Raw genomic sequence first — 13,078 nt, forward strand, 5'->3', positions numbered from 1 at the left:
TTGTCAGTACGTGATATTCGCAAGGTCTTGCACGACGCACACCATCATGATTGCGTGCTATCAGCGTCTATATAGATAGCTGGTGGCATGCATTGCAACTACCCCGATCAAACTACACTACACCGAGCAACTCCATCAGCATCATGTCTTCTTCAGCCAAAATTCTACTCGTTCTAGGCGCCGGCAAAAACATCGGCCATGGCCTCGCAAACAAGTTCAGATCTGCCGGTTATCGAGTCGCCCTTGTATCCCGAAGCGCAGAGGACCGAAAGACAAACCCAGATGGCGACTTGACCCTCAAGGCTGACCTTAGCAAACCCTCTTCAGTTCCAGCCATCTTTGGGGCAGTCAAAGAGCTGCTTGGTGGACCCCCAAATGTCGTGGTTTACAACGCGGCTGCTCTCACTCCGCCAACAGACCTTCAGAATCCCTTCACGGTCCCGCTCGAGAGCTTTGAGCGGGATCTGAGCGTTCTCAACACCAGCGCCTACGTTGCTGCTAGAGAATCTGTTTCTGGTTTCGAAGCCATCTCAGCAGACATCCCTAGGGCTTTCATCTACACCGGCAATGGTCTTGCGGGCGCCACGGCGCCTATTCCTCTCTTCGTCACCCTAGGAACTGGCAAGAGTGCGGCAAGCTACTGGATTGGCTCAGCCTCTGGGTTTTACAAGGAAAAGGGTTACAAGTGAGTCTGGCTTACATCCTATGCTCATTCGAGAAGCTAATTTCTGCAGGTTCTACTACGCCGATGAACGTGACTCCGAGGGAAGAGGTGTTCCATTGGAGAAGCTTTCGGGCGTAGGAGCTGGTGAATTCTACTGGGAGCTCGCGGAGAAGAAGCAGGATATCCCATGGTTTGCGACGTTTGTTGCTGGAAAGGGTTATGTGCACTTTCCCAACTCGAGCAGGACATAGCCTCTAGGCTTGATTTTCCAGTCGTTGAATTTTTACCTACGTCTTTCTTTCAACGGTTGCAGATGTAATGCCAAACAGCAAGCTCTTACAAGAAGAAACGTTATGCAGATGTGGTATTACCGCCTCCGAAACATCCGTGATAATGACAACGCGTGTCTTTTCAAACCTCAAGACGCCGTTTCCAAGTTGCTAATGCGCTGTACCTGCATGCCGAGATACTGTTTTAATTAAGTCGTGGTTTCATGTGGTTGAACAAGATGCTGGTTGGTGGAAACTTGTCGATTCAACAAGGACCGTGAAACAGCGGAGCGTGTCATTCCGAAACTTTCTAGGAAACTCTCTTCATCTATATTAGAGACAACAATATGCAATCGGACCATCGGGCCGCGTGCAACTCCGCTTCTGTGCAACTGCCGCTTTCCACTTGCCTTCCCAGGAGCGCCTAGAAGCCTTCTCCGTGGGTTCCGTAGCCCAACGGGGGATGCAGAGCCATTTTAACTTTTTACCGGCCTGTCAACTCCTGAAAGCTTGCCTGTTTTGGTAGGCTGACAGGGTTTTGAAACAACGTTGATGGCTTTGTTTGGCTGGCATTAATTTCCTTGAGTTTTAGCCTATTGCTGGACGGGACGATCCCTATTTCGTTGGGCGTCGGCCGTGTAACCTCAGATAAAGTACATAACCTCACGCCATCTACCGACTATTTTGCTATCTTGCAAGCATTTCGTGTGCAGTCACTCCTTAGAATCATTTTTCGAGTCAGAGACTCAAAGTTCCATAGCCCAACATGGCTTCACTTTCGTTTCTCCTCTTTGGCCTGGCCGTCCAACTCGTCGCCGGCCAAACACCAGGCAACACGCCCGAGGTGCATCCCAGGCTGGATACCTTCCGATGCACTGTTCTCGGTGGCTGTAAGAAGTACACAAATTACATCGTCGTCGAGTCAAGCCAGCACCCGATCCACCAGGCCACAAACAATCTTGGCTGCGGTAACTGGGGAGAGAAGCCAAACAGCACCGTGTGCCCCGATGCTGCATCTTGCGCCAAGAACTGTATCATCGAGGGAGTCCCGGATTATCAAGTCCAGGGAATTAGCACGTCTGGCACTGAGCTCCGCCTCCAGCAGATGCACAACAACCTGACAGTTTCTCCTCGAGTCTACCTTCTGGATGAGAACAAGCAAGAATACGACATCATGTATCTCACCGGGTCCGAGCTGACCTTTGATGTCGAAATGTCAAAGCTGCCATGTGGCATGAACAGCGCTCTTTACTTCTCTGAGATGCTCAAGGATGGTGGCAAGAGCCTGAGCCCATACAACAAGGCCGGGGCGTACTATGGTACTGGCTACTGCGATGCCCAGTGCTTTGTGACCCCATTCATCAACGGAGTGGTAAGTGGAATGTTTTCATTGTGCAATCAGAACTAACATGCAACAAGGGTAACATTGATGGCTACGGGTCATGCTGCAATGAGCTCGACATTTGGGAGGCCAATTCTCGAGCTACTCACATTGCGCCTCACCCATGCAACCAAACTGGTCTCTATGAATGCACCGGTGCTGAGTGCGGTTCTGAGGGCGTATGCGACAAGCCTGGCTGTGGATGGAACCCTAACCGTCACAACAACACTGACTACTATGGACGCGGCGGCTCTTTCAAGGTCGATAGCACCCGAAAGTTCACCGTGGTGACCCAGTTCCTAGCCGATAAGAATGGTCACCTCACAGAGCTGCACCGACACTATGTGCAGGATAACAAGATCATCGAGAGTGCAGTCGTGACTCTCCCCGGAGTCCCCAATGTCAACTTCATCAACGACGAATACTGCGTAGCTACCGGTGCCAACGCTTTCACGCGCCTCGGCGGCATGAAAGGCATGGGCGAATCCATGACCCGCGGCATGGTTCTCGTCATGAGTCTCTGGTGGGATGAGGGTGGTTTCATGAATTGGCTCGACCAGGGCGAGGCTGGACCTTGCAATGCCACCGAAGGCAGCCCAGCCAACATTCTCAAGATCCAGCCCAACCCGGAGGTGACTTTCAGCAACATCAAGATTGGAGAGATCAACTCGACCTTCTCTGTAGGCTCGGGGTACAGACGGGATGGGTTTGCAAGGGGATTGGAGAAGGGTCATGTGCGACATCACCTTCACCAGCATCAGCGTCGAGGCAGCTTCTAAGCGTCGAGGCGTTTTACACAGGGTGGGATCTTCAGTCTCCCCTCATTTTCGTTGAACAGTACATGATTTCAGACTTCTTGGAAATACAGCACCGGCTTGAGGCCAACTCGTTTAGTTACATGCCAAGGCGGCCCAGTTTATACCCATTGACATCTGATGATTCCCTTGATTCTTGATATAAGTCTCCAGTCAGTGTTAACCATCTCAGGGTCCCCGGTCTTTATGTGATTTTGTTATCTCGCGCTCAGTTGGGTTGGTGCTCCTTGCAGCCGGCAGATCCCACTCGCTCGACAACGTCACAACCCGTCAAAAAGAACTCGACTCTTCCTAGCAAATTCAGCGAAAGGAGCAAAAAACATACAACAGCGGGGATTCGCTGGTCGTCACCGACCCAACTACTAATCCGCCCCTCACTGGCTTGTCTATGGGAGAGCGGACGGGATCCCGAATTTTCCAGTGGGTATGGTCGTATGTGGGAGAGGGAGGAGCGGAAGCGGCATATAGCTGTGACACATGGTGTTGAGCAGTTCTAGGGTATCCTTGATGTTTTTTTTTTTTTTTTTTTTTTTTTTGGTTACAAATAGAGACCTTCTTCATGGCAGGTGCCTGTTGATGTGTCTCGATTCAAGATATTTGTATGTACCCGCTGATGGGAAGCGTTTGAGCGTTACCCACACCACCAAGGCCTGGGCATATCGACGCTGTAAATAATGATACTGAGGATTCCTTGGTGGTGACAAACAGAACAACGGCGAGCACATACGCAAGCAAGTTCTGGTCTACACTGCATCCCACTTCTAGAAGGAGTCTGCTACCTCAACGTGTATGCAACCGGTTTCTGAAGCATGCATGCCCGATACTCCGTGTGGAAGACTAGAATCTGGCAAAAATTTAGCATCTCAAATTCTCTCATCGCGCATCTGGGCCCTGAAGCTTAGCTTCAGCCATCAAACCGCTCAAAAAGACGTAAAAACGCCAAAAAAAAAAAAAAATTGATCATGATCACGCTGGGGATCGAACCCAGAATCTTCTGATTCGTAGTCAGACGCCTTGCCATTGGGCCACGCGACCTTGCTTGCGATTCGGCCTCGATATTGCGAACTAAGCGTAGGGTAGCGGGGGCTCCAGGAGAGCAAGTTGACCTTGGCGGAGCCGAAGCGTGGAAACCTCAAGGTTGTTAACTTTGGCCATGTTCGCGTTACATATATGCCGTGATTGAACAAGGAGAAGTAGAGATGAGTTAAGATCTAGCAACGCTAGAACCTAAGCTCAGTAGCCAAATCTTTCCAGGTGAAGCGAAGTAAATACAACTAAAACAATGAAGTATGATATACTGGGAAAGAAGCCAGAGGCTCCAAGAGCCCAGTGGAATAGAGGACAATCTTATAATACCCGTCACAGCTACCATGTCCAAACGCACCGGAACATTATTCATCGTAGATCCAGAACCAGATCTTCTCAGCCACAAAAACCTGGGCTTCTCGAGAGGCCATGCCGGCAATGTCGGTCTATACCTGGTAGATGCAGAAACCGTCGATGCAGGCACATTGACGTGTAATACGGCACACCTCATCGCCGCTCACCAGACAGTCGGGATGATCTGTGCACTGGGGCTCAGGGGGTGCAACCGAAGTGGTGGACGATGAGACAGATGACGTGGATACATCTGACGACGAGGTTGGCGCCTCTGTGGTCTCTGAGGTGGTGAGAGATGAGATGGAAGATGTGATATCCTTAGCCGTGGACGAGGTAGTGGCGATGGTCAGGAGAGTCGAAGTATCAGAAGTAGGCAGCAAGACCGAGGGCTTGGTCCCCGCAGACGAAACGGGATAAGGATAACACTTTGAGGCATGAGCAAGACCAGCAGCCAGCAAGGTCAAGGTACTCGTGAGAAGCTTAGAAGAAACCATTGTAGCGGTGGACAGATAGACGAGTGGGAGATTGAGGTGGAGGATGCAGGGTGGATTCGTCTGCAAATACGCGGCTGGGCTCACTCTTAAATACTCGTTTAATATTGTCCTATTTTCCGATCATTGATGGCGCGCTCCTCGGGTCCAGCTGCATAAGCCAATCTCCCTACGATAGGAGCACAGGGACTCAGCCGAGGTGCATGGGGCTGTGTGAAGATGCCGTCTTTGCTGCGAGATACCCGCGAGTCGGGGGTGACACGGTTGATCGACCACACACGCAAGTGTCTTGCTAATATTAACGGGCCGCTGCAAGTCTCTCAAGGTTCCGTGATCTTCATGCTGCGGGACGGGAAACAAGCCGAGGACCTGCATTGTACTAGTGGGAGACGGCTTGGCGTGAGAGCCTGTTCCAAGAGGTGAAAATGGTCTCATTTCTTTCCCCAGCATAGTCATCGATATAGTTGCTTAGTTGCCATATTAGCGGGAACCTGGCATTACGTCTACTTCTCTCGAGATCTCTACCACTCCTTCTTCTCAGATAACACAATTGATATTAAATGGCCAGGCCGGGCTGATCTCTAAGGGACAGCCTGGAAACGCTGGAAAAAGAAACAATGGCAGTCACAAATATTTGCCGCACGCCACCTTTAAATATTTAAAGCAAGTGTCTCAAATATTCGATATTAAGGAATCCACAACTCTATTACCTGAGCCAGACGTTTTCGTGATTTTCCGCCTTCTTTGACAGTTACTCCACTCCATAGGTTGAGGCTGGGTGATGAACATCCGCCGACTCGGTTTCCGTTGACGCTGTGATCAACTCAAACACTTTTCTTCTCGTAGTGGCAAGGGAGAAAGTCCTAAAAACTACTGACGGCATAAGAATCAATATAGTATTTCATCGTTACATGTAATATCTGTGACAAGAGAGGCGATGGAGTGAGAATGGCTGCGTTGCTTGTTCCAATCATCGAAGCTGAGCACCCTCGTTTGTTGTGAGACTCAAGAGTGGGATCTGAAGTCATGAACGCGGCACAGACAAGGAATGATCAGCATTGTCGGAAAATGACGCGGCAACAAAGATATCATGACGTCCCGCTGGTGTCTCGGCTCATGGAGTGTCACGGCAGACATCCATACCAATGCCGCTGCTGTTTGCTCTGTCACACGCCCGAGTGTCTCGGGCCCGATCTAAAAATCCCAAGATCGGCCTGGCACCTCTTATGAGAGTGTCGAGTGGGTTAAATAGTCGGGCTCCCGGATAAGACGTAGCTGACCTTGGAGTCGGGCAATTCCAAGCGAACTGCCTGACTGCATGGGAACATTGAAGCATGGGGTTTTAGATGACTTCCTGGTCTCTCATATTCGAGAATGCGGTAACTGGATGGCCCAAATAAACTCTCAACTGAGCGATCAATGCTATTGATGACGGCAGAAAACAGCGCCGATGCTTATTGTGTGGCCAGAATGCTCAATCCTCATTCAACAGCCGAACTAGACACAGCCACTATTGGGCATTTTCTTAACTCCTTTCTATCTCAATTGAGCTCGATAGATGTGTAGAACGAGACGTTGCGGATAGAGAGAAGTCTCCAAATAGTCCAAGAAAACCGCCTTAAAGAATCCAAATGATGATCCAACGCGCCTTGCGTGCTGATAAGCCATCCCTGAACCTGCCCAACCGCAAAAGACCAGTGTTCTCAATAAGCTATAACGTATAGACAAGACTTGTCTACACGTAAGCGGCACAGATGCCATTTATGCATGAACAGATGGCGCCTCCGAGACAGATAGGTCTATCCTGACAATCGGCATCGGTGGAGCACCAGTTAGGCGAAGGGGGGGCAATCGAGGTGGTGGTGGATGCAGCAGACGTTGTAGATGCCTCGCTGCTTGCCGAAGAAGTAGTCGTGATGGTGATCAAAGTCGAGGTATCGGAGGTAGGTAGCGAAGTGGTGGATTCTGTGATCGTGGCTGAAGAACTCGAGTCGGATGGACGACAATTCGCCGCGTGGGCGATGCCGATGACCAGGAAGGTCAAGGCACTTGTGAGGAGCTTGGAGGAAACCATTGTAACGGTGATGGATGCGACAGTGACAGATCGAGTGGAACAAAGAGGAGTCGAACAAGATCTGAGAAGCGGCTGAGTTCTCTTTTTCAACACATCTTGCGCGTTTCTCCTTATCGTCTACATCTGTTAGCTCCGTGAGCTAGCAGGGGGTACGGAGCTGAACCAACAGGTGTGTCTGGGGCAGGCGAACGCTAAAGACTTGGCTATGGATGGGGGCGACAGGACGCCCAGCACCAGGCTCACTGCCGGCTGGAAGCCCTCTCAACGGACCATCCACAAAGTGCTACAAGCTTCACGCTTTTGATGTCAAGATGAAACTAGGAGAAAGTCCAGCAAACGGGCTGCGTGACAGCACGGCGTGGCGTGAGCGCCGATTTAGACCTTAATTCCTACCTTATTTATACTCCATTATCTGAGGTATACACTCCACGAGATGAACTATTTCTGCTACTATTGTTGCATCAACTTCCAGGCAACGTTCCTCCTTTTTCCAGCTCCGTCCACTGCTCTGCCTTCGCAAATGATCACCCTCGCCCTGATTCATACCCTCTAACAAGTTAAGGATCGCAAAATCTTACGAGAAATTGCAATTTCCACAACCGTTAGTGGCGCGCCACAATCAATAGTTTCGTTTTCAGACTCCCCACTGACGAGCTCCCCCAAGCAAACATTTTATCAACACCAGTTTGGAATCGCAAGTCCCACTCCTCCATGTCCCCGTCTTAAAATGGACATTTTGCCTGGATAGTAAACAGCGGTTAAGTAGATGCGACTTTATTGCCGACTTGATTTCTACCGGAGCGCCTGTGGTGTGAGTCACCGGTGAGCCCGAGGGGGCTATTGATGGCCTGTTTTGTTACTTGCCTTCCAGGCAGCGGGCCAGACAAATCCTTAGATTGGCAAAGTGTCAACAGTTTCCGTCTTTGATGTATCGATGGGACGTTGCTGCCTGCAGCTCTAGTTTCTCCTCAACTCGAGCTGGTCAAAACTCAGCCGATGTCCAAGCTCATAAAAAGAACTGCAGGCTCTCCTTCATGGCGTTGGAGAGCGGTCGCTCTCTGACCGTCTTGTAGCTATCAATTCAAAGTAAACATGCAAAGTCTCGACTTCAAGTCCCAAGAAAGGGGGCATCTCTTATACTCTATTGACCAAATCCTTTGCCTCAGAACGATCCCCGATGATTCTTCGCCTCATCACCAAGAACAAGTGCGAGTGAGAATCAAGAAGCTGGAAACAGAATGGACATTCTCCTGTGGTATGCTGGTGGAAATCCTTCCCGGCTCGGCACGACAGCTAGGCCTAGACGAAGGAGCGCAGGCGTTCCTCAAGCTTTTTGATCGAAGATTTGCACACTCGCTCCGGAAGTGGGAAAGGGTCGATTCATGGTCCGCCGACATTGAGGAAGAATTTCTGCACAAGCTCAAGTCAGGAGATCTTCAGGATTTTCTTGGCAGGCTTCAGGCTGAGGAAGACTCGGAGGAAGATGACAATGAGGACAACTGGGATGCAGCTGAGAACGAGGCTTCCCTTGCCGATATGATGCTCAACTACTTTCAGGCTGAAGTTGCAACATATTCCGCTCTGCGAAAGCACCAGGGAGACCTAATTCCGCGACTTTTTACCCAAGTCATTCTCCAAGTGGTCCAACCCAACACCTCTGTCGACGAGCAGCAGCAGGATATATGCCAAGTTAGGGGCATCTTACTCGAGTATCTGGAAGGCTTCACTCTATCTTCCCTCAAAGAATCTGCTCCACGTTCCTCATGGCAGAATATTGTAGATCAAGGAATTCGAATAACCCATGTTCTGGGAGACAACGATATTCTCAACACCGACGTTCGGCCCGACAATATGATGGTTGTGCCTCGAGGAAAGGAGAAGTACCGAGTCTGCATGATCGATTTTGGCCATTGCAGAATGCGCCGAGAGGGCGAGTCTGGTCATGATTGGGGGCGGGCAAAGTGGTTTCAAGACGAAGAGGGTGCCATTGGGGTAGTTATGAGGGGAAGTCTAGCCAAGGTTGGATTTCAGGTTCACTATGAGAATTCAGGGAGATATTTAGAATGGGCACCTGGTGAGGATGACTAGTAGATACATCGGTGAATCTGAACAAGCTGGCAAATTTTCTAAGGATAGTCATTGGTTCCCTCATAATGTCCCTGCTTGATAACCTCGTATATCTCAACAAACATGAGTTGCGGAACAATAGAAAAGTGAGAAAAGAAGGACAGGGAATCATAGATACAAGCATGATCAAATACGCCAAGAGCTATAGGTACCGTCCTGATATGTTTCACTCATCCTTTCACTCGCATTCAGCACGCGACAACCCTATATGCCTTTCCTGCACGGAGAGAATCAGTCACCAAATATCGAGAAGTAATGACCAGCATGACGAGTCTCGCCATCGTCATCTTGGAGATTCTTTCGATCAAATAAGTGTCTGTCACAGAAAGAAAGCTAAACAAGAATTACCTCATAAAGGCCCAAATCTCCATGCTCCATCACTTTGCAGGTTTACTGCTCTCACCAGGCCGGTCTCCGTTGATCTGACCATAATTCGGTGCAACGTAACCAGCCAGCGCGCAGATGCAGTGCGTGCCAGGCTGAGGTTTGCAAGGACGAATCTGACGCGAAGATGCGAGGGAACCGTTCCTCTTTGCCATAATGAGATTACTGTTGGAGAGCTACAGCTTTGTGAGCGGAGAGACAAAGATTGTGTGTATCGTTGTCGTTGAGCTCGAGATGAGAAGTTCAACCCCCACGTCAGCAGAGGTCCTCTCCTTCTTTATACCTTTCAGCATGCACGTGCCTAAATAGGTAGGCTTCATGCCCAGAGCCTGGTCTCAAGTTACCCAAGCACACGAGCAGGGCGAACCAACTCTGCGGGGAAACGTGCGCTTACAGGCAAACGTGCATGTTGTACATTAACAAAGGCATGCCTTGCAGCCGCCGTGGCGGCCCAATGTCTCGGCGGCTCACATTAGGCATCAGCAAGCCGGAGGTGTTGTGTATTTCGTAAATGAGGCAGTTTGGACCAATGAGGCTGGATCGCCATTGACGAGTGAGACGACACCGACGACTTCGGTGTATGGAAGGTCATCCATATGGCGCAACTATCATGTTAGTTTTGTACTTTGGTGTTCTATGCTCTGATCTTTGTCCAAAGACGGACTATTGGATTATCAGCGACTTATCGCGGCAGCTTGCGTGCTACTCACTTTAGCTATGCTATCTGACGTGCACATTCCAGGATAAAGAGAGCACGTTGGATTGCATGGACAACTGAGCGGCTCGATTACTACCTTCAAATGTAATATCTAGCTCCAAATGAGCGCAAAGTTTAACCCATTGGCTTCTTGAGCTCCCTCCACCATCAGGATCTCCGCCTCACTTAGGTACCGCTCTGAGGGCTATGCCACTCAACACCATCCAGGGTCGTAGTCAAAGTACCAGTGGAAGTCAGGTCGTTTATCATGACATCAATGTTAGCATGATATCCACCCGGGCTCGTCTTCTTGGTTCCCTTGACAGCTCCCGTCTGACGAATATCCGAATACCAGTCAAAGGAAAAGTCGGTCAGTCTCTCAACAAATCCCGTCACGCTCTCGTTTCCGTTGAGGAAACTCTTTCCGTCGAGCGAATAGTTCTTGTACACGACGCTAATAGTACCGATCTCGGGTGCCTGGCCCCAGGTGATGTTGACCTTGGCCTCGCCGGAAGCCTTGCCGTAGAGCGTATAGATACCACCCTCCAAGCCCGGTTTGGGAGTAACCTGAGATCCTGGAACGTACGGGACGCCCCAGGGAATGGTGTCGGAGTGCTCCTTCACCGGGGCAGGAGGGCTTGGGCTGCGGCTAGTAAAGGTCGCAATGTACATGCGATAGTTGCGGCCACCTTGCTCCTTGGAGGGGTAGCAAGGGAGAGGGTTGGCGCCTCCACAAGAAGGGGAGACGGTGTGAGTCTGCCAAAAGACGAGCTGCCTGCTATCAGGAGACCATCGCGGATCAGCCATGCCGTTCCACTCAGGGTCGTTGATCGCGCCACTTCCAGGAACACCGTTATTATCGCCGTTGATCTTCTGACCATAGTAGTTCCCACGGTCACCGTAGAAGTCGATCAGATACGGCTGAAAGAATCGACGAACACCGTTGTTGCGAGACGACGCTGGAAGAATGCCACCAACAATATCAACCAAAGGCGGAATTCCTCGCATGCCAGCAATAAACATGTTGCGGCCGCTTCCTCGAGTGTCCATCACAGCCATCCACTTGTTATCAGGCGAGAAAGCCAGAGGGTCGGGATACTCAGGGTGGCTGGTAAGACGGCGGACAACCCCAGTCTGAAGATGAACAGCAAATACATCGTTGTTGCAACTTTCAATGTTGTTTCCGACATAGGTGAGCTCTGTTCCGTCGCCATTGAAGCCACGAGCTTCGCCAACAGAGATAGCCTGAGGGTTCAACGAAAGAACCTTGCCCTTGGCCGTGATGGGGGCGACTCCTTTGGGATTGTGCAGAATGGTAACCTTTTCTAGGTCATATCGCGGCGCCAGGGGAGTTCCAGTCTTTGGCGAAGGGTTGAATACAAGCCGTGAAAAGTAAGCATACTGTCCAATACTGCCACTAGCAAAGGTGAAGGAGCTAAACTCGAGATGAACATTATCCGGGTGCAGTCGCAGCTCACGAATATCACCGCTCGGGCCAGAACCGTCGGCAGCAACATTCCAGCGGAGAGGGTAGATGTAAGTGTTCTCTGGCTTGCAAGCCTCGCTAGTCAACTGGTTGGTACCGCAGTCGAGGATGTTGTGTCCGATGAGAAGACGTTTGCCATCCTTGAAGGCCTGAGGATAGTCATACTTGACGCTGATTCCAACGGCGTTCTCCTCAGGAACACCACAAGTGATGCACTTCCACGGGTCTCCGTTAGGAAACTTCTTGCCATCCGTCTTGACGATGATAACCTGCGGACCAGAGTAGATGCTTCCCGCAGCCGGAGCAGCAGGCGCACCAGTAAAGGTGACCATGGCGATAACATGCTTTCCATCGGGTAAAAAGTCGCCAGACTGGAACGTTTCAAAGACGCCGTTGGCCAGACATCCAGTTCCGCGAGAGTTGATCTGCTTCGTGCAAGCACCGACGTCGTCGCTGGGCGAGATGGGGGGAAGAGGCAGTTGCTTGAGCGTGATGGGCTCAGGAGAAGGAGGGTTTGGAACAGAAGCAGGAGGAGTAGTGACGGCGGCAGCGTGAGCAGTCTGGCCTACGCTACCACAGAGGATAGCGTAGACAGTCGCTTTGTCAAAGAAGTGCATCTTGCTGAAAGTGTTCCCTAGACAGAGGACCTGCAGAACTTGAGAGAGGCCTGTCGAGTGTCTAATCCATCGACTTACATGACTCTTCACTCGTATATATACATTTTCTTCTTCGTGCCTATCGTTGGTATAGTTCATCCCGTTTCGGAAACTAAATGATGCTACCCTCGCATACCTCGCTCCTATCCGAGAGCGCGTACTCTGAGGAGTCGGGATTCGGAAAACCCCTGCTAGAGCGACGCTATATACTCATTAACTCCACCACGTCACGCTCGGCCTGACTTATTGCCTTACTTGGTATCAGCCCCCGCTCAATAGCTTACTCGCAGCTGAGGTTTTGTGCCTGACCATCCCGTCTATGTTCCAAGCCTCTAGCTTCCGGGCCCGTTGCCATACAGTTCTCCTGCGGAATGCGAGGCTCGAGGGCATACAGGCCAGCCAGAAGGACATTATCTGAGAGCTATTCATTTTTGGACCTATGTCATCTATCATAGCAAGTGAGAATCAGAAGTCCTGGAGAGACTACCGAATGAACTATTGGAGATGCCATCACGGCGAAGCGGAAGATACCACTGATAGCAATTTAGCAAGCTTACAAAGGTGAAATACATAACAGAGGGGGAATAGTACGTGACTGAGCATGTTCGGCTTCCTTTGCACCGAGTCAGCCGCTATTCATGATCCCCCTCGGTA

General features: G+C 50.6%; 4 protein-coding genes across 4 annotated transcripts; 3 read left to right on the plus strand and 1 right to left on the minus strand.

Moving 5' to 3' along the window:
* Positions 1–62: 62 nt before the first annotated feature.
* NCS54_00778200 (Hypothetical protein) lies at positions 63–915 on the plus strand (the record flags this gene model as incomplete). Its single annotated transcript, XM_053153191.1, has 2 exons — positions 63–685; positions 735–915. The coding sequence occupies exons 1-2, from the start codon at positions 144–146 to the stop codon at positions 913–915; spliced, it is 723 nt and encodes a 240-aa protein (XP_053009166.1). The 5' UTR covers positions 63–143.
* A 784-nt stretch (positions 916–1,699) lies between these two features.
* NCS54_00778300 (Glucanase) lies at positions 1,700–3,093 on the plus strand (the record flags this gene model as incomplete). The annotated part of the gene is made up of 2 exons (XM_053153192.1): positions 1,700–2,305; positions 2,353–3,093. The coding sequence occupies 2 exons, from the start codon at positions 1,700–1,702 to the stop codon at positions 3,091–3,093; spliced, it is 1,347 nt and encodes a 448-aa protein (XP_053009167.1).
* Positions 3,094–8,166: 5,073 nt separating this feature from the next.
* On the plus strand, positions 8,167–9,162 carry NCS54_00778400 (Hypothetical protein; the record flags this gene model as incomplete). Its single annotated transcript, XM_053153193.1, has 1 exon — positions 8,167–9,162. One exon carries the CDS (start codon positions 8,167–8,169, stop codon positions 9,160–9,162), a length of 996 nt encoding a protein of 331 aa, XP_053009168.1.
* Positions 9,163–10,468: 1,306 nt separating this feature from the next.
* Positions 10,469–12,385, minus strand: NCS54_00778500 (Saponin hydrolase; the record flags this gene model as incomplete). The annotated part of the gene is made up of 1 exon (XM_053153194.1): positions 10,469–12,385. The coding sequence occupies one exon, from the start codon at positions 12,383–12,385 to the stop codon at positions 10,469–10,471; it is 1,917 nt and encodes a 638-aa protein (XP_053009169.1).
* Between the last annotated feature and the right edge of the window lie 693 nt (positions 12,386–13,078).

The sequence above is a fragment of the Fusarium falciforme genome, chromosome 6 (assembly GCF_026873545.1).
Source record: "Fusarium falciforme chromosome 6, complete sequence".
Classification (NCBI taxonomy): domain Eukaryota; kingdom Fungi; phylum Ascomycota; class Sordariomycetes; order Hypocreales; family Nectriaceae; genus Fusarium; species Fusarium falciforme.